This window comes from Xiphophorus maculatus, chromosome 12 (assembly GCF_002775205.1).
Source record: "Xiphophorus maculatus strain JP 163 A chromosome 12, X_maculatus-5.0-male, whole genome shotgun sequence".
NCBI lineage: Eukaryota > Metazoa > Chordata > Actinopteri > Cyprinodontiformes > Poeciliidae > Xiphophorus > Xiphophorus maculatus.
The window spans coordinates 10,312,854-10,337,905 of NC_036454.1; the positions used below are offsets into that span (position 1 = coordinate 10,312,854).

General features: G+C 37.8%; 1 protein-coding gene across 2 annotated transcripts in view; it reads right to left on the reverse strand.

Moving 5' to 3' along the window:
* The window catches only part of LOC102224309 (rho guanine nucleotide exchange factor 28-like), a 51,624-nt gene that overhangs the window by 3,397 nt on the left and 23,175 nt on the right, over positions 1-25,052 (reverse strand). For both annotated transcript variants that reach the window (XM_023343927.1, XM_023343928.1), the window contains 28 exons: positions 21,200-21,321; positions 20,721-21,091; positions 18,696-18,870; positions 18,176-18,293; positions 17,878-17,958; positions 16,836-16,878; positions 14,574-14,663; positions 13,856-13,979; positions 12,918-13,062; positions 12,625-12,680; positions 10,369-10,426; positions 8,311-8,455; positions 8,061-8,191; positions 7,843-7,983; positions 6,323-6,573; positions 6,117-6,242; positions 5,921-6,038; positions 4,492-4,746; positions 4,327-4,403; positions 4,055-4,233; positions 3,844-3,941; positions 3,548-3,745; positions 2,251-2,382; positions 2,019-2,152; positions 1,882-1,929; positions 1,214-1,318; positions 943-1,101; positions 252-503 (listed from right to left, as the gene is read on the reverse strand). In XM_023343927.1, coding sequence (XP_023199695.1) covers positions 252-503; positions 943-1,101; positions 1,214-1,318; positions 1,882-1,929; positions 2,019-2,152; positions 2,251-2,382; positions 3,548-3,745; positions 3,844-3,941; positions 4,055-4,233; positions 4,327-4,403; positions 4,492-4,746; positions 5,921-6,038; positions 6,117-6,242; positions 6,323-6,573; positions 7,843-7,983; positions 8,061-8,191; positions 8,311-8,455; positions 10,369-10,426; positions 12,625-12,680; positions 12,918-13,062; positions 13,856-13,979; positions 14,574-14,663; positions 16,836-16,878; positions 17,878-17,958; positions 18,176-18,293; positions 18,696-18,870; positions 20,721-21,091; positions 21,200-21,321 — 3,932 coding nt within the window. The remainder of the gene's footprint in view (positions 1-251; positions 504-942; positions 1,102-1,213; positions 1,319-1,881; positions 1,930-2,018; positions 2,153-2,250; positions 2,383-3,547; positions 3,746-3,843; positions 3,942-4,054; positions 4,234-4,326; positions 4,404-4,491; positions 4,747-5,920; positions 6,039-6,116; positions 6,243-6,322; positions 6,574-7,842; positions 7,984-8,060; positions 8,192-8,310; positions 8,456-10,368; positions 10,427-12,624; positions 12,681-12,917; positions 13,063-13,855; positions 13,980-14,573; positions 14,664-16,835; positions 16,879-17,877; positions 17,959-18,175; positions 18,294-18,695; positions 18,871-20,720; positions 21,092-21,199; positions 21,322-25,052) is intronic.

Below are 25,052 nucleotides of genomic sequence, written 5' to 3' on the forward strand. Positions count from 1 at the left end.
TCTCTGAAGGGGCAAACAAGGAGTATCTGGTTCAAAACATGAAAATAGTGAGAAATTAACCTGAATAAAAGACAAAAAAAAGGAAAATTAAATCGGACGTAAAAATAAATAAAATCATTTCCCATTGCCTTAGATCTCGTTTTCACTCAAGAAAACCACATGAAAAATGTTTATAGTGCGAACAGCCATTTTTTGTACTTTGACATTTTCTGCCTCGATGTATTTCCTCCTCCTCTCTCTGATCTGCTTGCCTTGTATCCATCTAGTGGTATTGTGACGGGCAGGCTGCTCTGTCGGCTGTGTCTCCAGCTCTGCAGCAGCCTCTGCTGGGTTTCGATCCTCTCCTTCTCCCTCTCTACACTCCTCTGGCCCTCCCTCAGCCTGTCCAGGTTTTGCTGATACTCCTGCAGCTGGGCGTCGAGCTCCTCTCGCTCGCAGCGGAGCCGCTCGGACTCAGACAGACACTGCTGCTCTCGCTGCTCCAACACGTTCTCCTGGTCAGTCTGTAAGCAAACAGGCAAATATGTGTTTATCTATGCTTCAGTACATTCTATCTTTTTAACTTCAGTAGATTTTATCATATTGCAACCATAAAAATCCATGTATGTTCAATGAAACCAACACAAATTGGTCTGTGCCTTTTGGATGGAAAATGATACAAGGTTTTCAAAAAGTCTTCTTTTTATTTTTAGGGAACTGAATGCTTTGCCAATATTAAGACTTACATTTGGAAGATTTGTTTTGAAAACTATATATCCTTTTCCTTTCCCTTCCCCCAAGAATATGTAGTGGTTATAATGTTAAAAAATTCAGAGGGGGAGGAATACTTTCACATTACAGACTGAAGATGAGAACAAAAAAAATGTACTACAGGAATGATAAGAGTATTTAGGTTCTATTTTAACTGCTGTGAATGAAAAAGTAGACAGAAATGAGTCTTACCTGCTGTTTCTCTCTGGCCACACATTCTTTTTCCCAGCGCTGCTGCTCTTGTTTCAGTTTAACTTGGAGCTTCTGCACCTCATCCACATCTTCTTTCTTCCTCTCCAAACTCTTCTTTTCCTCTTTCATCTTGTCAGTGCTCCTCTGCTTCTCCTGTTCCTGGAGGGATAAAAAGCAAATCAGCATCTTAGTGCTGTTTTGAACCTCATGTGCCATGAGCTCATTGACTGGCTGGCAGATAAATTACAGATAAATATTTATATGAACAAACCAAGTTGGTTTGGAGGGAGGTGATGCTGCGAAGCTGAGGTCTTTCTCCCTCTTGAAGAAGAAGTTTCTGGACTTCATAGAAGCTGTCCTGGAGGGTCACAGCTGCCTGAAAACATGAGACTCTGTTTCAAACTGTAACATAACCACCATGTTCTGAATGTCATCAGAGTTTTTCCTCATCGGAATACAAACTAGTGAAAAAATATATAAAAAAATATATAAACTGCCACCGTTTCCTAACCTAACTACTATAATGAACATAAAAACATATTTCTAAGAGAAATGTTTTAAGGAATTAGGCTAGCATATAGTAAAGATTAATAATGCATTCATTCCCTTGTCCTGTATATTACCATAATTTTCTCAAGGTTCATTTCATGTCATTTTTATTTATTTCATTCACTCAATAATAAATATAAATAGTTCATGTAACAACTGAAAGCAATCGTGAATGAAAAAGAGCAGAAAGAAGCATAAACTTATATCTGCCCTCTATTCAGATGAAAAGAAAATTAGCTATTCAGCTTTTACAGACATATTTCAAAAACAGAAAAAATACATACAAAAAATAAGCAAAAAATACAAATCAAAACATCAGTTTAATCAGTTGATCATAATGATTTTATTTTTTTTTTAAATGCAGAAATATATTTGCATTTTTCTTCCTACCTGCAGACTGTAGAGAAGCTGAGTCAGGCTCTGGACGCTCTCTGCCACCTAAATACAGTGCATTGATATATAATAATAACAACTTCTACTTGTTAATCTGTGAAAACTACTGATGGGAAAAAGTAAGGAGCTCAAACCTTTAAAAGTGTTCCTTTTGAGTCTCCTTTCCTTAGCTCGACTGCTGAGCTCCACGACGCGCTCTCCATGCCCGCTAACTCGCTGTCAGACCCCAGAGAGTTGGAGCTGATACTGAGCGTGCTCAGATAATCCGCTGCATGCATATAGAAATCAGAACTGTCCATTAAGATTTCTGGAATTTATTTTTAAAGTATATTAAATGCTGAACTGTAGAATTATCCTGTGACTCACGTTCAGAGGGAGACTCCTGAATGCTGCTGCCGTGGCTGTTGTAGCTGCAGCACTCTGGGGCTTGGAGAGGAGAGTTCTGGCTGTGGACCGGGACGCCATCACGGGTCTGGAGAATATTGATCAGGTTCTCAGCTGGAAAACAAACTTTAGTAAATATTGATGATTGTTCTGCAATGCAGAAAAATATGCACTTCTCATGGACATTTTAATCACCCACATAAACAGAGCATGTGCTCTTCCTAACAATTAAAGCGAGAGATCGTTTTTTTTTTTATGTGTGTGTCTCTCCTGAGCTACAAAGTGTAGTATCTATCATAGGTGTGTTTGAGCTCAGATTTATGGATTTTTTTTCTTTTTTTAAAATAAATAAGTTAATTAGAAAATAATTGATTTAAAAAAAAATCAAGAAATATTTTAAACAGCTGTTGCCTGTTCTTTACTGTTTTCCTTTCATAACCTATAAGTCAGGGACAAAGGGTGACCAGAAAATGGATGGATAACCTATAAGTCAAATTGTGAGAGAAACAGGAAAAGACACAAATCAGTGATTTAAAATATTCATTTGCATTTTGACATTTAAATGATATGTCACTAATACACAGAAATTATGACAACAAAGTCAGGGTTATTTTGGAAGATTGAACTGACATGATGAAAATTGTGAATCTTTTTTTAAAAACTGATAAAGGAAAAATGATATGGTCTTATGGTAGAAACCATAGCATTTGGAATGATGGTTTTAGAAAAACTTTCTGGGAGGAATTTCTCATTTTGATGCCCAGTTTCAAACTGGGATCAAAGTGTTTTCAATTCAGATCATAGTGTTTGAGTTTGAGACTCAGCTTAAACTCAACTTCTGCTACTTATTGGTCTACTGTATGTGATTTTGTCCACTGCAACCCACAGCAAGCAGTTCAACCACAAATAGAGCAGCTAGTTTTTTAAAAAGAACATGTTTTTGTGTGCAAAGCAGGCAACTATATTACAGACCGCACACAAAAGTTAAAATAGAGAAAAAAATCTCTTGTTTCCATCACTGCACAACTATAAATTATGATCGTAAAGCCGTTATTTATAAGAAAAAAAACCTTAAAAACATTGCGTCATGGAAATGTTGACACATTCAGAAATCTGTAACTTTAAAAATATGTTGTGCAGCCATGTTAAAGAAGGTCTCTTTGTAATAAATGCTTAAATCTCGATAAAATTCTGTTTAGTTTTATTCTTCACTGCAACATATTTTACACCCGTCGTGAAATCTCTTGATTACAGCCATACAACAGATCCTGACCCTAACCTTCTCTCAGTGCAGCTGTGAGCAGCGATGATGCTTGACGAGGCGCCTCAATGTCGAAGTACTGTGCAGGTCCCACCAGCAGATGGCGATGTGGGACAGACTCTGGTGACCGGAGAGTTAATTCTGTAATATCAGCGTACAGCTGCAACTTTTCCTCCAAGTTGTGGCAGATTTGCTGGTCCTGACCAAGCAACGTTTCTGCACAAACACAGAGAACAGGATTTGCTGTTTATGATTTTTTTTTTAAAAGAAAGATTTAAAACGTATAGGGGTATTTTTAACTTTTTTTTTTTTACCCTGGAACTTGCTAATCTTTTGAACTCTGACTTCTGCAGCTTGTCTGGCTTCCTCTGTCTCTGCAGTTCGCTCCTCCTCCTCTTCTTCCTCTGGACAACTGCCGTGTGGATTAGCAAGTTGTGAGTAACCCAAGCTTTATCACCCATTAACTTGACACACACACTAACTTTAACTCAGACAAACACCCTGCTGACGTGCACACCCCCACACCTCTCCACAGCTTGTCTAATGTGTCTCATCCAGGCATTCCTCTCTTCTTTTGTGGTGGTGTGAACTTCATACATCTCTGGCCCCACGGAGGATGCAGAGATAAGGAACATTCCTCGCTCCTCATTGGCTACCTCTCTAACAATGAGCTTCTGCAGAGGAATAACTGGAGGCTTCTGGTCCTGAGGGAGAGCCCAGAAAGGCAAGGTTACAGATGGAAAACTTGAATATAGGTGTATCCAATTTCAAAGCATTGTTTGGGTTGATGCCCTTACCACAGATGCAAATATGAAGCGCTGGTCTTTCTCTTGCAGAAAAACCAGGACATCCGTGAGCAAAAGAGCTAAAGTGTCTGGGAACCAAAGAGATATATTTATATGAGCGATTCAGAAAGTATTTAAAAAAATCTAATTTAGCAGAAGAGATGATGATCTGCACACCTTTTAGACGCCCCGTGGCAGTCTTCCAGTAGAGCAGCCCTTTGTGCTGCAGAGCTCTGTGCTTGGTGTGCAGGTCCTGCTTGCGAAACACCTTGCCATTCTTGAGCTTGGCGAAGCTCTTGGTTTCCAGCCTAGCGAGTACTTCCTGCAGCTCCTGAGATCGCTCATACTTACCGACCATCACATCCACGGCTGTGATGATGTCACGGATCTGAGCCAGGGCATCTGACAAGTTGGAGTGTTCCTGGCTTCCATCTGGGAGTGGAAGCAGTGGCAGTAAAATTAATAAATAACTTCATAATGCTATGCAGCTTTGCTGTGATGCGGTGAAATAAGTCCTGATCGAATTACTAAAACAAGAATGCCTTCTGTGATCTTATCTAGCATAGAAAAGTTCATAAAACAGCAATTTCTTGAAGTGACCATAAATATGTAATATAATGAATGTATTTTTGCTTTGTTGCTGCCAATTAACATAGTGCCTTACAAATGTATTTATACTTCTTGAGCTATTCAAATTTTTCTACACTACAACCTGAAACTTTAAAATATTTTTTTGCCAGAAGTGAACAAAGTAGGGCATAAATGTAAAAAAAATATTTTAAAGTATTTTTACTTTTCTTTTTTTTTTTACTAATGAGTCTGAAAAGTGTGGTGTACAGCTAAATTATCCTTTCTATATTCTGAAGTTCCTAAATTTAACCTAATCTAATTAAATTTAGTTTCTACATGAATCCAGCTGTTCTGTTAAGGCCTCAGAGGTTTGTTAGAGAGCATTAGTGAAGAAATAGCATCAGAAAAACCGAGGAACACAGCAAACACGCAAATGTAATGTTGTAGAGCAGGATCACATAGAGCCAGGCTAGAAATATCACAAGATTTAAATATCTTACTGTATTTTAAATATGGAAATAGTATGGTACTGCAAGATATGGTTCCACACCTAATGCTGGCAGCACAAAGGGCATTGGTAAATCTGGAGGAGTTACAGAGATCTAAAGCTACAGAGAGGGAGAATCTGCTGACTGGACATAGCTAATTAGTTACGGACTTCGCAAGTCTGGACTTTATGACAGTATGGGAAGACTAAAATCTAATGTGGACAAACACTGTCCATTTAGTGTTAGCATAGTGTTTTCTGCAAAGTTAGAACAATAGACATACCATAAAAAACTTGTGTAATTGCAGTGGTAGGTAGTTTTACAATGTTTTAAGTCAAGAAGGCAAAATACATATTGAAGTCATAATCTTCAGAAAAAAAGGTTTTCTTGTATGCACTATTTTGTGTTTGGCAATCATATAAAATCCTAATAAATACATACAAGTTTTTGATTTTAATATGACAAAAGTATGAATCATTTTACAACGTACTGTATAAAAAAAACAAGATTTAACATGGATGAATTTTAAATATTTTAAGATACATTACCCTGAGTGTACTGCAGTATCTTCTCTAGCAGAACTGGATACTTTGTGACGCGCTGCGTGACCAACAGGATGAATTCTGGCACTTCTCTTCGTCTGACCAGAGAGTTATTACTCTGTTGCTGTCAGGAGAGAAGGAATGTGAGTGTAAAACATCTTCAGCTAAGCAAAGGTGTTTTGAAGGTGGGAGGGAAACTTACTCTGACAAAATTTTGAAACTTTTTGTTCTGCTGCTGGAGCTCTTTGAAGACATTGACAGCCTCCATGTGGTGACTGCAAAACTCTCCGTACACCTGCTTCATCGTCTCAGCATTTTCATCAGAGAACTGAAGGAGATGACGATGATGAAGATGACCACTAACATCGATCTCTGATTATCACTGACTGCCAACCTGCCACCACCAACCTGCTGAAGCAGTACGTCTCCAATTCGATGGATGAGGTAATTTCGGGAGTTGTCCGTTTGTGTTGCAGCCTGGCGGCATTCCTGCAGCGCTCTGAAGAGGTTTCTGTGGAAAAGCAGGAGAGGATCCAAGCAGGGGAAGATCCGGGCCACGCAGTCCGAGTCGAGCTGCAGCTCCTCCAGCATACCTCTCCTGAACACCTCCGACATGACTGTCAGAGTTTGAATATGGTGCAGCTCTGTCTGCATCAGCTCTGCACAGAGCAAGAGAACACCGAGAGTCAAACGTCTAATGGTTTACACACACAGATGACTCATTTATTTGGGAAGTTTCCTCACAGCTTTAGCCAACTGTTAATGCAACATTTTGAAACAGAATGAATAAAACTGTCAGGACAGGTTCAACAGAAAAGCCTTTCTTTGGATATCTACAATAAGATGGTGTTCAGCAACTGGGGGGCTGGTTTTAGGCTCTTTCCAATGGAACATAATTACATAACAGTCTGGTCACAACTACTCAGAAATAGCTGTGTGAAACTGGGAAACTTTATCATGTGCTTTTGTTTTTGTAGCATTTCTGTGGGAATGCTTGGTCTTTTGGATGACCACATTTCTAGATTTCAATAGATATGTGACAAATAATACACATATGATAATATCCTGACACAAAATGGCAATTAAAATCAAATCACAGACTAAAGGCTCATAGCCAACTTAATGGAATTGTATTCTGTTTCCTTCAATTTAATATTTAAGACATTTATAAGGCACTAATTTACAATAAATGTCATCTTAAGCCACATTGTAGGTCAAACAGGTCACATTCATAATTAAAATCCAATTCGGTCCAAATTATTCAATTATAATCAGCTCAATTCATAATACAATTCAGTCAAAGTCATCCAGTTACATAAAATCAAATAGAATAGTATTATTTAGGGTAATGACAGTTGGTAAAAAGTGTGAAGAAGTGCAGTGTATTACATTGAGTCATTGACATTGCAGCAATCATTGACTATATCCAGGAGACATAATAAAACATATGAGAACATATGAGAAAGAAAAAGAAAGACTCCAAGCTGAGGACAGTAATAGCTCCATCAACGGCTCTGAAAGTGGCAGAGCAAAACACAGAAGCTTAAAGTATTTTCTAGGTCACAGAAAAACAGAACATATTGAGTTCCTAGCAGTCATAGTTTTGCCAATTAATCTGTCCAGGAAAGAGACACAGCTCCAAACAGAAGTACTGAGCCATGATTACTTGATATGAGAGAAAAGAAATCAAAGAGAGTACACAACACTAAAGGCAGCAATAGGTCCACAAATGGCTCCAACCAGGAAAGAAAAACAGTGAAACACAGAAGTACTTAGCCAAGAATGCGGTCTACAAAACAGAACGTTGCAAAGAAACCAGGAGTCATTTTAAATGTTTCTTTTTGTATACTTTGAAAGCCTCCTTGTTTGTGCAGTACAGCTGCACAACTATGTCCTGCAAGAAACAACCAAAGACAGAAAGACCTCACCATAAATAACATCTTGTCGTTTGATGGTGCGTCTGTCGTGTTGGCTACAAAAGACTGGAGAGACAGCGAGACTCCACGACTCTGCCTCGAGCCCCAGCAAGTCAGCTGACAGGTCACTCAGCAGAGGAGCATCAACAGTATCTGTATATACAGCATTAAGACAAAGAGTCACTTTTAATTAATGTTTGCCCAGAATCCTGCTGCTCTCTGTCACTCACCCTTTGTGCTGATAGGTAGGTCGGTGAAATGGGGAGTTGTTGTGACAGGTATTCCTTCTTCAGGAGGAGAGCTGTTAGTGCAAGCTGTCATGTTGCATTCACTGTCCACCCCTGCTGTTTCACTCCAGCCTCTAATAATAATAATAATAATAATAACATTGACAATAGTAATAATAGTAGTAATATTAAAATAATTGCGTGATTGCATAGGTAAATGAGTACTTCAGGATATAATTTACTGCTGCCCTACCTGCTGTCTATAGAGATTGATTGGCTTTTGGAGAAAGAAGCGACTGTTTCCCTTTTCTCTTTGGTCATTGTTGGAACTGAAGATGATGGGGAAGAGCAGGCGGAGGAAGAGAAAAGAGAAGCTGGAGAACTATCCTTAGCAAAACCTGGAAGATAAACAGGAACATGAACCAGACTCAGTGTGGAGTTGGAGTTGGCAAGTTATTTGTATCTGGATTTCAGATTAAAAGTGGTTTTAAACTGTTGATGTTTTAGTAATACAGTTTCTGTGGTTTAAAGTATTTTAAATGACATGCCAAATAATGACTAGAGTTTTTTCTGCTCCATTGCCTCTGCCACAAGATTTTGCTAACAACTGCCAGCCAGCTAGCTAAAAGTAAGTCCCCTCCTACATTTAGGTTCTTACAAGAAAGACAAAGTTGGCTGGTCATTCTCATTGTTGCTGATCTATTCACATAATATCCTTCTCATCAGATTAGCCACCACCATTGTCATCAAAACAAAACTGAACATGTGTCTTTTGTTTAACTCAATTTAATCAAAATTTAAGTCCAGCTCCTTTTTAGTCACATCTTGTCTTTGGATCTATCTTCTTTGTGTTTTACCTTTTTACCCTTGTTCACACCTTCTGTAAATACAGCGTATTTTTTAACCTCCCAACTCCCTTTGCAATTTCTACAGTTTTTTTTAAACTTAAAAGTAACAGAAATCCTTGTTGGCACAAAATGCAGAGTAATGAAACATAGGAGTTATCTAGTTAAAATTGACAACACACCAGTTCTTCCGTCCCCTCAGGTTAAAGAACTAACTATTCTCGACTGAACTCGGGTTCTTTCAGGCACACATTATGAAGATAATATCTTCAACATATTTCTTTCTGCTAAGCATTAATAGCCTTCACTCATCTGTTGCTCCAAGCAACACTGTGTTATCACTTGATCTAGATATCATGTTTCTTGTCACTGTGTGGCTATCATGAGGGCCAGAGCTTCGAGAAACTTTGCCCTCTGGAATTCCCTTCTACTGCAACTCCACCAGCAAAAGAGACTGGACTTCTAAAAACATTATCTGAGCAGAAGCAGACACACTGTAGAGTTAAATCACACAAACCCTCTTGTGCTGTTTTAGGATGATCAAATCACAGTTGTCTTGATAGTTCCTCTGATTACTCAAAGATTTCTGACAGTGACCTGTAAATAGTCTAATATTTTGTGGGATCATTCCAGTAGAAGCATCTGGTTTTTACTATTCTCCTCCAGAGCTGCCGACAGGAAGTTAGCTCTTTCCCACTTTCATTCTCATGTTAAAACAAAGCAGTTCAACTCACTCTGATGATAATTTGTCTTCTTGATTTAAAAATATGTACAGTACTTTTCAACTTTTGACTTTTCTCTGGTTTTAGGTTGTTATACTTCTGAAAAATAATCTAAAAGGTGGACATAAACAAAATATGTTGCACAGTAAGTGCCTGAAAATGTCAACTGACGTTAGTAGTTGTGCTTCAATGTTTTAACTTGAATTTATGCACCACAAAGAAAATAGCAAAAACTGTTACTGATTGCAGTACTATCATAGTAACAACTGTGGATTTTCTGTTCTAACTGAAAGAAGCAAGATGATGTTAGATATGTTTATTTTAAATCTTTGCTGTACTTCTCAGGGTTATCAGACCAGCCTAGTTTCAAAGACTTGTGAAATTATTCTATATGTCCTTTCAAAAGCTTTTAATTTTTGAAGAACTGCAGTAGATGACATTAAAAATGTATTGGATTTCATTTTCTTAACTGATAATTTTGTATTAATTACTTCAGATCATGAGCAACCTTAATTTCCCAATAGTGCAAAAAAAAAAAAAAGGTGAGCGCAAAAACACACATAAAAACAATCCAGGCTTCACCCCCAACTGAGGTGGATTGAAGTTTAACTGGACAGACTGGGGGATGAAGGGCAGAGGTTTACTGAACTGTGAGATGAGGGAGGACAGGTGAAAACTAAATAAATACAAACTAAAGAAGGACTTTTGATCCTGAGTTACTTGGGTGGGGACGGGGATACTCACTCTGTGGGAGAGACATAGTCTTGCTTTTCATTAGTACTAGATTCCTCTCCTGCAGTTTCTGGGGAACAAAGATAATTATATTAACACGAGCAGCCGTAAAAGAAGTGATTTTGTTCATAAAATGCACACACAGTGAACATTTACATAAGAACAAGGTGACTGTAAGAAAAACAACACATTTATTTTTTTAAGAGTGTCACCTCTATGTTTGTGCAATTCATGGGGTTAAAAGGTCATTTGTGTTTGCCGAGGCTCAATAGTGTTTAATGTGATAAGTTCCCAACTCTGTTGTGAGAAACCTATTGTGTATACGTTGTATAAGTGAAAAACATAATCTAACAACTATTGCTTTTTGTGTGTCGAAAAGGACAAACCTCTTTAAAAGGTACTGAAAAACATATTGTATTAATTTTGAAAAAATCTGTTGTTTTATCTTTTTAAAGCCTGATATAACATACAAGTTTTATTTTCCAAGTTTAACTCTTCACACACAAAAGGCAAACACAATCTAGCTTTACAGTACAGTTCAAGTGTTAGGATAGTATCTCAAAGGGAAATACTGTATCTATTCAGAAGAAGAAAAATGTGTGATTCATGCTAATTTTATGAATAATTTAATTTAAAAACACAATCTGTGTGGTAAAACTATATAAATGTTTGCTTTTGATAATGAGCAGCCATGTTTAGGAAAAAAAGCAAACAAGGAGTCCTTTGACAACATTCCCATTGGACTGAAGGGAAACATTTTATTCCAAAACAAGAACTTAATTCTTCTGTAATTACGATGTGGTGGAACAACGCATGTGCTTACAATCACTATTGTGACATCACATTTTCAATTCACAGATAAAAGTGTTGAAAGCTTTCTTTTAAACTGGCTGTTATTTCTCACTCTTCAATCACTGATGGTAAATATGCTGGACCAGCAAAACAGGCCTAAACCATATTACACCAGGGATAAGATGTTTTTTTTTCTCCACTTGGTCTCATCTTTCCACTTTTGTTTAGCTACACACTTCCAGCCTGCTCCCTTCATTATAGCAAAATGTAGAAAGCCAGAATTATTGTTGATAAAGAACAGTGACCAGTTGTTCACCGTTTATCTGATGGAAAACTTATAAAGAATGAAAAAGAATCTAAACGCCAAAAAGGTCTGGTACCCCAAAAAAGTTGATTTTCCTGCCTCGTCATGTAAAAAGTAACTATTTTGAGTCCAAATAAGCTTCCTCTACTGTAATTACTGCTTTTGATTCAGTACACTTTGCATTGCTTGAATATACGTGATTGGTTATATCATTAATTTGAATATGAACTTTTAAAAATTAATCAGAGAATCTAGAAGGGTTGAATTTGACTTTCTCTTTCTCTGGCGTCAAAACATGTCACAATGCAGAGGTTAATTTTTCATAGTGACACTTCAAAATAAGAAAGACAAGATCATTACACACTATTTAGGCCCTACCAGCTGTTTACGATTAATGTCAAAAAACAAGATTTTTCTTTCCTACCATCAAAAAAATAAAAAGTTTGCTAATCCGTACTGGAACTTTACTGAACCTTGTGCTTTGGTCAGATGAAAGAAAGATTGATCATTTTGACAACAGAAACTCCAGATTGAGCTCATATGAAACAAATTAATTCATCTGTGATCTGTATCTGTGGGTTTGTTTCACTTCTAAAGGATCTCAGTAAAACTCAGTTCCAATTGATCTAAATCTAAACTCACATAGTTTAGATTTATGTAGAAATTTTTCAAAATGCAGTCTACTCATAACTTCCAAGCTTATGTGAGTCTTTACTTTTTAGTTTTTGTTATTAATTTGATTATAGCAAGGCATTATACAGTTTGTTCAGTCTCAATTTTGGTTTTGCTTTGAGGTCTAATTTATAGATCCTCTTTGTTTGTTTTGGTTTTTTTTCATTCTAAGGAATCCAATACATAACAGAAACTATTCTGCAGATTGTTTCATAGAAGTAACCATTTTAAGGTGAGAATAAGCATAAGGAATTATTATCTCATCTCCTTCAATGCATCAAAGCACATGACACTAAACATGGTCTAACATGCATCAAAGTACAGGCTGCTGGTCGAGGTCTTTGTACTCAAAGAATTTTGCGAGTTTATCATATTTTAGGATATGATTTTAAAAAAAAGATATTTTTTACTAGTACTGGGTAATCAATTCTGATACATTAAAATAAAATGAAAATCATTAGTTGTTAAACTTGACATCAAAATGAATAATGAGTGATTACCTTTCCACAGGCTGCAACAGATTCCCGACAGGTTTTATGGACATTCAGAGAGCAGTCTACAAATTAAGGCAGAGGAAATCCCGGTTAATTTCATAAATTGACTGACAACAAACTGAAGTATCACATGTATGGATTCTGTTTCCAGTGATGTTGGTATTCTTCTGTCATGAAACATACTTAGAGTCACCATGGAAAACATCATGGCAGCACGTGCAAAGTAATTTAAACAGTCTTCAAACACTCCAACCACTACAGGACATTATCCAACACCAGTTCTGACATTAAACACTCACTGGCGCACTGCAACGACTCTTTCCCAGAAACAGGCTTATCACAGGCCACACAGAGAGTAGGAGCAGACGGAGACATGGGAACGAACTGGTGCCCATTAGACGCTCCCAGCTTCTCTTTTCCCTCCTTCGTCTCTTTCCCTTTTACCTGAAACAAAAGAGGTCATAAATACTGGGATTTTACTCCTTTGGCTGACATGTACTGTACTTAAAGCCACATTTTTATGTAAACCACCAAAGATGTAGCACATAGCAGCCCTCAGTTTGGTGCAAGACACCTGCTGGAGTGAGGCTAGCTGAGATAAAGAGGCACATGAGTGGGTTTTTCTGTTTACTTTGCTAAGGTCTACGGGGACAGCTGATGTTAGAGTGCTTTATCCTCGGGGGGCATTAGAGGGATTTCTCTCTGTATGTGTGTGATGGGGCCATATTTATTTTCTTCCCAGACTTTGCAAGGAAGTCCGAGAGCGTGTGTTTGTTTTTTTTGCTGTCCCAGTGTATTGTGTGAGGAAAACATGCCTTCAAGCACATGCAAACATGTGTTCACGGGATTACAGCAGGACGTGTTTTTAGTTCTTCAGGCTATTTTTTGAGAAAAAGAAGTAGGGGCTGGAAGGGGGGGGGGGTTCTACATGTTATGTAAGGGAATATTTTTCACTATGTCCTCTGCAAAGTCCTGAAGAGAGGAAACTTCTCCCTTTCCAAATAAAGGCACAACTATCAGACAATGGGCCCCCCAGTGCAGGAATTCTGACCGGGCTTTTCTGAGGGCTGTTAAAAGTTTTAGTGCACTACTTCCAGAGGCCTTTCAGCTCTGACTTTTTAATTAGAAAGGTCAACTGCAGGGTTTCTCAGTCACATTTTAAACACATGCCAGCAAAATCTCATCCAGTAGGAATTTTATTTTCCCTTTGGAACAAAGTCCCTCAGCGCCGACTCACCTTGGTTTTACTTCGGGTACTGGACATCCTGCTCTTTAGGAAGCTGAAGGTCCGGCTCACTTTGTACTTCTCCGACTCAACCTTAGATGGGATTATGTATTTATCCCACTCTTCATCCTCAATCCTGTATGATATGATATATGCAAAGGGAACTCACTCTCACATGGTTTCAGAATTACCTCTGCACTGAAATCTAACATGCATCTCTTTTGCTATGAAATGAGCAATTATTTTAGTACTTTAACAGACTGGAAAAGGTTGACTAATCAGGAAAAATAGTGTCATGCTGAAATGAAAGAATGTCCAAACAGTCTTCCAGGACCCCTGGTCTACAGATTATTACTCTTAATAACATGCTTGGCATGCTTGGAAGTCACTATGGACTCTAGTGGTTGCTATTTATAGATCCACCTTGGCAAACTAAAGTTATTAATTTCTCATCTAATTTACAGCAACTAATATTGGTTACCACAGGCCTCCTAGGTTAAAAGAAACAATGGCAGAAAGATAGGGAAGAAACATGCAATGAGAAGCTACCTTTCCCTATATATTAGACTAAACTACTGCGCATTCCTGCATAGCCAAATACAAATACAAATGCAAAAGAATAAAAATCTGTGTGTTTAAAAGATGGGCTGGAGATTGGTGCTACAGCGGGGACAGAATGAGATATACCACACGTGCATGTCTGTGAGCCCATTTTTTTAAGGAGACATACTCTTTGAGGAACTCTGTAAGCGTGAGATGTTGGAGTGATGTCGTGCTCTCCTCCTCTGCTGACTGGGCCCGCTTACGGAAACCCAGAATCCTGTGTGGATATAAAACACCTCAGAAAGGCTTCATATCTTTTTAGATCTTAGGTAGAAAACTGAACATGGAAAATTAATCTTGTTGGTGGTATCTGGGATTAAGGTTTAAAGAAACTATGTCACGGACATTTGTTACTAAAGGGTTTAAATAGAGTTTTAGTGGAACCAAATTACAACCAGAAAAGCACTAACAGAACATACAGTCATTATAAAAAGGAATGTATAGCAGTTCAAGTGTTTTTCAGATCAGCCCACATAGAAACAATCTGATCTTTGCTAGTTTTTAAGACTAATCCAGTGTGCAAAAACACACAACTGATTCCAGCTTTTCATTATTAACTGAATAAACTTTTAATGGAGTATCTGTACTTAAAAAATTAGGTACATCCCATGATTATGCAGCATGTAGAACCACGTTTAGTAGCAGTAATTAGAAATGGTTGTTTTCTATATGACTACATACTTTTATGTTGTTGTATAGGAATTTTGGCACACTATTCTTTACAGAACATCTTTGTGCTTTGCTTTTAGCTGTACAGCATAAATCTGCCTTCTTTCACATCAAACACTTCTCAAAACTTTGTTCTTCTCCACCTGATCTTGTAGCTGAAACGCTTTTCCGTTCAGGATAAATGCAAATGTGCCTTCTTTGAACCAGTCATTAAAGTTCTGGAAAGGCTCTGACATGTCCAAAATCAGGGGTTTTCCAGTTCATGCCAACACTTCTCCCCCACTATCAGTCAATTTCATGTAAGTTACAACATTTATGTTCTTGGCTAGGCTTCACCTACTGGACAGATCCTACCACTAATTCTAGAATACTTTGAATACTCCATGAAATAAAATGGTGGCGTGACTGAAAAACATGCCCAGACCAGCATCCCTATGTAACCATGCCTGGTATGAGGTGTTTTTGATGAAATCCTGTGTTTGGTTTTTGCCAAACAAGATTCTGTTCGCTTTGGCTGAACATCTCTACTTTGGCATCACTGTTTGAAATAATATATTTCTAGCAGTCTTGTGATTCATGGTATTTTGCAGATAATTATGGTCACACTGATGATTATCAGTTAATAGGTAATGGAAATGTGTATTTTCTTTTTTTCAAATTAAGCTCTTCTATCTTATCTTTGTCTTCGTTTAATTAACAGTCACACTGCAGAATGTGTTCTTTGTTTTTGTACACTTACAGGTCAGCTTTTTATAAATTTATAACCAAATCATTTTTACTATGCCCTGATACGTCCAGCTGTAAAATTAAGAGGGTGTGTTTTCATTCCACCACTATTGTATCTCTTGTTTATATTAAAGATCAATCGTTTCTGCTAGACATTAAAAATTAATTAGTATATCCATTTAAGTGTCTATGTATCCAATATAATTTTCTAATTGTCTGATACGTAGGGTTGTAGCGAGTTTTCTTCATGCAAGATCCTATAACATTAAAACATCACAATATTTCCTATTGAAGTGACTGCAATTTCAAACCCTAGCCAGTCGTGGTCATGGTGGCTTTGCCTGATCTTTGAAGTTTATTTTAAAGTAACATTAAAATTCTGTCCTCAGTACAACTCAATATTGTCTCGTCTTGAGAGTTTTATGTATCGTTATATCCCTACTATTATAATGCCCTGATGTTTCCTATGTTAAAGCAGTAAATGTTTTTTTAGCAAATAATGACGTCAGTAAGATGAAGATGAACAATGGCATATGAATGAAATATGTTACATGAATGGAAAGAATTTAAAGCAAATGTTACTTCAGAACAGCTGTTTAAATCACCACCCAACATAAACACTACAGTGTGCGCACACAATAAATTCAGTACCACTGATGTGGTACTGATGTTTCCTGATGTTTCTTGACATCCAAGAAGGCCGAGGGTTTTGCTGTTTACTCTGGGTTATTTTGAGGTTGCAACCAGAGAATACTCTCAGACCAAGCCTGGCTACAGGAAGCATGTCATATCCTGCACACTAAGACCCTGGGTAGTTCAAAACCAGAGAGATACAAACACAAAACCTCCCACACATGTGTACACATGCGGGCTCCATCTAAGCCAATCGCTATCTGCTGTTCACTGCTGATGACTAAAAAAAGGGACGTAGGTCTGAATGAGAAAACACGCAGTTCAGCAGACCTGATGGTCAGGAAGCGACGTGCTGGTTTACCTCTTTTCTCTCGTCGTTTCAGTCAGGTTGAAGGCTCTCTGTTCTGTAGCACGGAAACAAAGAAGTTAGAAGTTAAAGTCAATCTATTTGAAGATACAATGCAGTGAAAAAGTGTTTTTCCCCCCATCAGATTTATTCTGTTTTTGCTTTGTTCAAAAAAATTATGCTTCTCCCCCTAATGAACAAAATCACTGTTTGAAAACCCATTTTTTTTAAATGTAAGTAGAGATATCTGTTAAGTGTGACCAATACGAAAAACAGAAGAAATCTGTAAGTGGGCAAATATTTTTTTTTCATAGCACTTTATTAGATGCCACAGAATCACAGAAAGATCAGCTGACAGAATTGGAAAACCCCACCAGGTCTCATTATTATTTAGTTTGAGGCAAAAACAGGGCTCGCATTAAAAAGCCTGAATCCAGAAAACCCCAATAGAGCAAGAACAAACACAACCTTTTCCGCGAAAAACCAGATGACAGTGAAGATGGAAAAATAAGAAGCCAAGAGGAAAACAAAACGTGACCAAAGGGAAACATAACAGAAGCCTCAGACCAGAAACAATTCCTCCATCCATCAGATGATCAACAGGAGCTGAGTGTTATTCCAAATCTCCATTCTTCTGCTTGTCAGTCAATATAGGTTCTTTGAATTAGTTTTTGGAAAACTATTATTTTGTTATTCATGGAGGAAAAATAATGAAGATTGGGAAAAGGTCTGCTTTTGATTACTGGACATCTGAAAATATGTTCTTTCAGTTAGACAGTGGTCTCATGCTCACCACCAAGAATTAAATCCCACCACAAATACAGAACTGCACAATTAGGGCAACAATGGGAAACTACTGGAAAGTTTATTAGACAACAAAAACAGGCTTTTTTTATCTGCCTTTCTGATTTCTTTATGGTAAGACTTAAAAATATAAATATCTCAAATATACCTTGTAATTGAGCAGCTCTTCACATGAAAGGAGTCAAGAAACAGTAAAATGCTTTCACCAACAAACCAAGTTGATGTCTAAGTTGCAACCTGCACTCATACTTACTAACTTGGTTGAGACGTGATAAGGATTTAGAGAGAGATAAAGCCTGAAGTAGCGAACGACCGCCGCTGCTGAAAGTGCCATCTAAATGGAATAAAGCAGGAACTTAATGCTGAAAACTTTTAGTTTAAAATTGTAAATCACAAACTACAATTGCCTCATCATTAGTAGTGCTACAGCAGCGCTATACCAAGGCACAACTGTATGTTATGGTACTTGAACTGGCCACATTTTTCAGTTCAGCTGGCTTGTAAACACAAAGGTGGGGGTTCGCAGGACAAAGATGCCAGCGTTCACGCACCTTCTTCCAGATCATTGATAGCTGAGTCCCGGTTCAGCAGAGGCCTCGATTGCCTCACCTTAGGGGAGGAGGAGGAGTAGGAGTAGGAGCGCAGACGAACCTCAGCATCTTCTGAATTCTGGATAAGAAAACACATGTGATGAAAATGTTGCAAGGGAGAAGTTCACAAGTTCAGTCAATGAGCAGGGAAATTTGGAGAACAGCACAATCACATAAGGCAAACAGACCCATCTCTGACCTTTACTCCTCATTATTGAGCTATTGATAATCTGACCTTATCTACTAATGGCTGTCAAGGTAGGTTGTGTTTGTTGGAAAACTTGTATTGAAGGATGTTTTTTGTGGAATGACTGAACAGGGTTCTAATTTGAATTTAGTCTTAAAAAGGGTATAATCCATTTGATGGAGAATATTACCAAAATACTGTATATAGTAACACTGAATCCAAGATGTTAGCCACTGAGGGCTTTTTTCTAATTCAGTTCCAATTTTCATCTGCTTCTAATGAACTGAGATGTACCTTGTTGGACTTCTTTGCAGTTTCAGAGTGTGAGCGATTAAAATCAGGTGAAGTGTCAAAAGAGTCTCTTTCTTCTCCAGAGCTGGACTGCAGGACGGACCTCTGTTTCGAAGATGAGCAAGGGTAGGAGTGGCCCAAAACATCCTCTTCTTCACTGTCACACTCTAGACTGGGGCTATTTACCCACAAAGAGATGCAAAACAAACAGATAACACACATGGCGGGGTTACGATCCTGAATGCTAAAATACGTTTCAAAGGCTAATTTGTCCAGCATCATCCAAAAAACATACAGGTAAATTTACAAATGTAGTTGAAGTCCTGGATTTGACTGACTTTTTATGAGAGTAAGTCTTGTGTCTTCCCTATTTTATAAACTCAACATAACTCTTGATTTTACTTAAGAAAGAAGTGCCTCAAGGTTGTGTACTCAGACCTTGACACTGGATTATGTAATCCAGTGTCATTAAATTATTTCTCATCAGGTTAACTGCATGTATAAGTCAACTCTTGTCTAGCAGAAAATATCAGTTTTTCTGCCAATGCACTCAAACTTAGCCACAGTAAAACCCTTAGGGGAAACAGTACTGCCTGTTTGTGGCAGTGCGTTGGAGATGTGCTTCTAAATATAGATTGTTTGTCTAAAATCCTGAAATCCAGTTTCAGTGTATGACCAGATGTGAAAGCACCTAAATACTCCATCCATCTGGGAACTTGTGGCTGAAATTCTCAATTATGATTTTGTAATTTTTCATCAACATTGCTTAATGTCTTATTTTCTTGTCAGAATATCTAAGAAATGGCAAAGATAACTATGTAAGAAAAAAAAGATATGCGAGTATCATCAAGATGATTTCTACAGAAGAATAAGAATAGAGTGGCAACCCACACAAAATAAAATTGAGCTAAATGATGTTTTTATGATGATTCTGATGACATCATTTGACAAAATGTAATGTTCACAATTGGTGACTGCATGATGTCTTTATGATGTAAAGCACTTTCAGCTGTGTTGTTGCTTAAATGTGCTACACAAATACACTGGAATTGTATAACAATATACTTTTCACGTTTAAACCATATAATATAATTTTATTACATTATACCTATTTATCATGTTACATGTTCATACAATGCAAAATTTCCAATGAATCAATGTGATCATTCATTGTATAAACATGGAAAGTGAATTGTCAGAAGAATACACTTTTCATGATGTAGCATAATATAATTCTATTTTTATTTTTTTCAGATAGGTACCAGCTCTACATATCTGTAAGATTTCCTCTGTTAGCGAAAAACTTCCATACTTTAGATGATCAACTGAAGGGTGATGCATATTATAGATACTGTGTAAGGCCTTTGTTGGATTTTTATCTTTTTCTTGAAATTGAACACGATTTTCAGATGCTATTTTATTGTTGGATTTTTTTTCTTAGGCCTGACACTTTGGTGCTCAACTTGACCACTTGTCCTGATATTTTTAAGCATGCATTGGACAGCGTGTGAACAGCAAAAAGTTGTTTAAAACTTGATAAGTACCATTTTTCAAACAAAACGAAAATTCAAACAGAATGTAAATTCAATACTTTTCATATTAAAAGCTAAAGAATCAGATTGTCACCTCCTGTTCATAAACGTAAAAATCTAAGATGGTCCTTAAGTCAAGTTAGTTGTTCGACAACATCCTAGTTTCTGATAAGCTTCATAGTTTTTGAGGAATAAAGCCAGACTGCCCTCATGACCTAGAAAACAGTACTAACTACCATTGTGTGCGAATCTGAGCACCATAAACACTGCTGAGAGATTTCTTGAGGTCAAATCTCACTGCAGAAACTCACACAAAAGCTCAAATATATCAGGACTTCTTTCTTTGTACTTCATCTTCACTAACTGCTGCAGAAAATGGCCCAAAATAGTTTAATGAAGCAGCTGCGTAAACTTAGCTGTCTTACCATGATGCCTTAAGTATTTATTGCAGCAAGATCACGCAGTGATGAAACCCACAGCAGAAACAGAATCATACCTCAGGCCCCGGCTCGCATCTGTCAAGCTGCACTCTTTGTGCTTCAAAGCTGGAGAGTCTGAAGGACCAGTCAGCGTCTGTCGCCTCTGCCCTCCCTCGAACAAACGAATTGCGGAAGCCAAGGGAGAGGAAGGAAAAGATGGGGAGGAGGCAAAGGGATAAGGGGGAGAAACACAAGAGTATGCCTCCCTGCCATTGTCCCAGCCTGGGCCCTGACTTCCCCTTGGCCTGCGATGGGGTGAGGATTGGGAACGATTCTGGGAGCAATTCCCTGATTCAACGAGAGTGGGAGAGAAGGAATCCCAGCAGGATGAAGGGCTGACCTCCTCCTCATCCCCTGGAGACCGATACTTAATGTCAGCTCCGTCTACCTGAAGCAGAAAAGGGAAAAAGCGACAAGAAGAAACTTTTCTGTATCAGATTTCTGTTTTACATTAAAAGAACTTTCACTCACATGTTACAAAGTGACTGTGGCTCACCTGGTCCACCAGCATGGCGTTGGCGTACACTTGGTCTTTGCCGTGTATCATTGCTGAAAGTCTGGCAGCCGCTGCCCGAGTCGGGGACGAGGCCTGGCTCTCCCTTATAGACTGGCTTTTCTCTGCACGGAGAGGGGATTTTTCAATATTACATTTGGTTTCCAGAGCAACACCAAATGACTGCTCACAAACACGGGAAGTGACATAGACATCCTGGGCAGATGCATGTCATTGTTCAGTATCAAGACTCTCTCTCTCTCTCTCTCTCTCTCTCTCCTTGAGTGGGGGTGAGTGTGTCAGTGTATTTTTGCACATACATGAAGTTGCTGTGGATGGAAATCTGTAGATATGTTTGTTCCCCGCCCTGCTTTTTGATACAGCGGCTGAGTGGAAATAGCTCCTGGCGAGTACACAGTGGCATTGAGAGGAACCATTCCAACACAGAGGAGGCACTGTGAGCTGCAGCCTGGCTGTGCTGATCAGCAGGGGAAAAACACACACACCTCTCCCTTGGGCATGTTGCTCTACACAAAGCACACCTTCTCCGCAACACAGCTTTTTTTTAAAAAAATATCAGGCTACAATGTAGCATATGCATTTGAGTAAAGAGGCTGCAGCCCCATGAGCCTCTGAGGAAATATTAATAGTTAACTATTGTTCAAAGTTATATGAACAATCACAACTAAAGGTCTGTAAATGCTAAGTAAACTCAGAAATCTGAGAATGTCCATTTTAAAACACAACCAGTCAGACACAAGCTGCTGATGAATATCATGTGAATGATCAAAAGCCTTCAAAGACTTCTTAGTTTTCAGGGTTAAAGTTAAAAAAAGAAGAAGAAAAGAGGAAAAAAGTGTTTTGAAACTCAAAGCTACAGCATGTTTGTGATGATTGATTTTAATTTGATTTAAACTTTAGTCAAGTTCAGGAAATTTCCACTGTTTCTTACAACAAACATTGTTAACAGTCTAATTTTGTTAAATATCATCACTGCACTCCTTGGGCAACCAATGCTTTATCTCATCTCCAACTTCTATATTTGTTATATTTTCGAATCATGCTGAACTTACTTTTCTACATGTCACTTTCTCCTGATTTCAGCTCTTAATAACATATGTAAACAGCTCAACTGTGTACAGTCATATGCAGAATTACAGACTATTTTTAAGCTCTATTTGCAATGTACAGATTCCCCTCTGCAATACATGTTGCACACCTGATTCTCTCTTACCTTTCCAGAAAGATTAGATTATTTTTGCTGTTTTCAGGCTTTATATTTTTTAACCTATGGATCTCAAGCTCCAAACCTAATCTCACCATATGGTACAGTTGTGTCGATTTAATAAATTGCAGTGCTTTGCAAACTTTTTCATATCCCTTGCCATTTCAAACATTTTCTCACACAACAACGTCACACTTCAGTGGATTTTATTGGGATTTTATTGACTAGACTAGAAAAGTACTGAGAAATGGGTTATCATCAGCTAATATTTTTAGCAGATATAAAAAAGAGCCTTTATTTCCTGAACCCATCTTCAATTTGTCCCATTATTTTTGAAATGGTGCATTTGGAGGGTTTTTTTGTCTTTACTGTGACTCAGAGGATTTGCTAAATTAAACAAGCATTTAAAATCTTGTTGTCAAGTCAGAACTGTAAACATGTTTCAAAGTTTGTTTTAAAATCATAAATAGAGAATCAAGTGCAATGTAGTGAGTCAGAGTATTTATTTTCTGAATGAAGTGCATTTCTTTGAAAAACCACAAGTGTAGTGACAGCAGTTCAACAGCAACATATCAAGATGTCGAGGGTGTGATAGATTTAAGTAATTTGCAACAGAGTCCAGTGTGAGAAACATGTCTAAAGTCATTATAAAGAAACTACAACAAATTTAAAAGACATTAATAGCCCACACAGTCTGAGAAAGTCTCTGGGTGATCCCCTTTTCACCAGAAGAAATGTGAAGATAAAAGCTCCAGTTGGTGTCTGTATACCTGGATATAAGGATTGTTAGTAAGACTGAAGTCCCAGACATTATTATTATTGTCATTATTCATTATTGTCATTATTGTACAACTCTGTGATGAACCACAACTGTTTGTTTGATTCCCAAAACAATTCGAAAAACATAACAAGGAAGACAATTAAAGTGAAAATCTGCTGCATTTTTTTATTTGTTTTGGTTTGATGGTGTATTTTTTAATAGTAGGGACTACAAGGTATTTTGTATTATATTAAATACTGTAAGTATGTAAAAAAAAAAAAAGATCAAATTAGCAGCTTGTTTGAAAGTTTCCACACTAGACAGAGAAGGGAAGCTCACGAGCTTAGGTAAATGTTAATTATTTTTATAACACTCATTTTACGACCTTTAAAACTCGCCTCCAATTATACCAGGGGTGGGGGGTGAAAACATATTTTTGGCAGAGCTGCTCCTACCACTTCTCTTCCAGCATTGTTTAAAACCAAAACTCTGCAGTGTTCTTTAAAACAAATCCATCGTAACTATTAAAGTGAGCAGAAGAAGAGCGGTTCAGCATCTGAAACAGAGAATAAATCAGACCCACAATTGGCTGTGCTTCCTGTGGGCGGCAAGTCCCATAAATCTGAGAGGCAACAGGGAGTCAAACGGACACTGATGAGGACGCCAGATGATTCCCGTCACATACACATTAAATCTAAATGAATTAACTCTAGTTGAACCAACCCAGTGTATACAGAGATAACCCGACATTGTTCCTCATTCTCCAAACTCCTGACATACCCTTCAAACAGACAACAAACCATTGCAGCTACTTTCTTAAATCCTCAGGGTCCAACAAGCTTTTACTCTGTTTGAAATGTGAAACCACATCTGAAATATCTTCACAAAATCACATCAGGCACGCTACTGCATATCATCGGATTAGAACGAGTCCAGCCATTTAATTCACAGGGGGTGGTTATAGCCTGGATGGGGGTCAGACTGCTGTCTGAAAGTAGATACCGTTTCATATAAGCCCATTTCATGAACTTGACAGACGGGCTAAATATTTCAGGTTCTGGGCCCGATCCAAAGCCACAGCTGGCTGCCATGGACTCAATTACTCACACACCTCTGACCTATAAACAGTGACTCAGTGAACATTACTGTCAGGAAGCGAGATCTGTGTTTAGCATCAGTTAACCGGTGAAATAACACATGAAGCAAAGGCTTTCTATTCTTAACAAGACAGAGGACTATCTAACTTTATAGGTAAGATAAACCTGCTCACAGGTTTAACAGTTCTAAAACTACAAAAGAGTTTTAAAAGTAGTGCACAATATCCCTCTATATTTGTTTTGTTGTTGTTCTCATAGAAGGTACAACTCTCCACGACGATTGACACCAATGTTAAATGTGCATAACTATTATTAAATATACTTCAGTTTAATTCAGTTGAATTCTAAAAACTTTGAGACAAAGCAGTCTTACAGTTTGGTTGTCTTAAAAGAGCAGTATTATATATTTTCCTGTCACTAGAGATTCAATGATGCATGAAAGAATCAAAGCAACATTCCAATCTTGTTTTTGATGAGGGAGCAACATATGATATAAACCTCAAAAAATTACATTTTACTTAATACTCCTTTATAAACACTTTTTAGGGGTGCCAATAACTGATGCACAGGTGATTTGCTTTATCAATAGTGTAGCCTTATAAAACCTATTGTTTTAAAAAAACAGATGCATCAACAAATTTACAACAGGACTTGGTCTTTTTTAGCTTGTTTTTATGCCAGAAAAATAACACAAAAAATAGGGGAAAGCATTCTTATCAATTGACACTGCAGAATCATGATGCTGGCTGAAGGGTGGGGTTGTCACAGGATTTA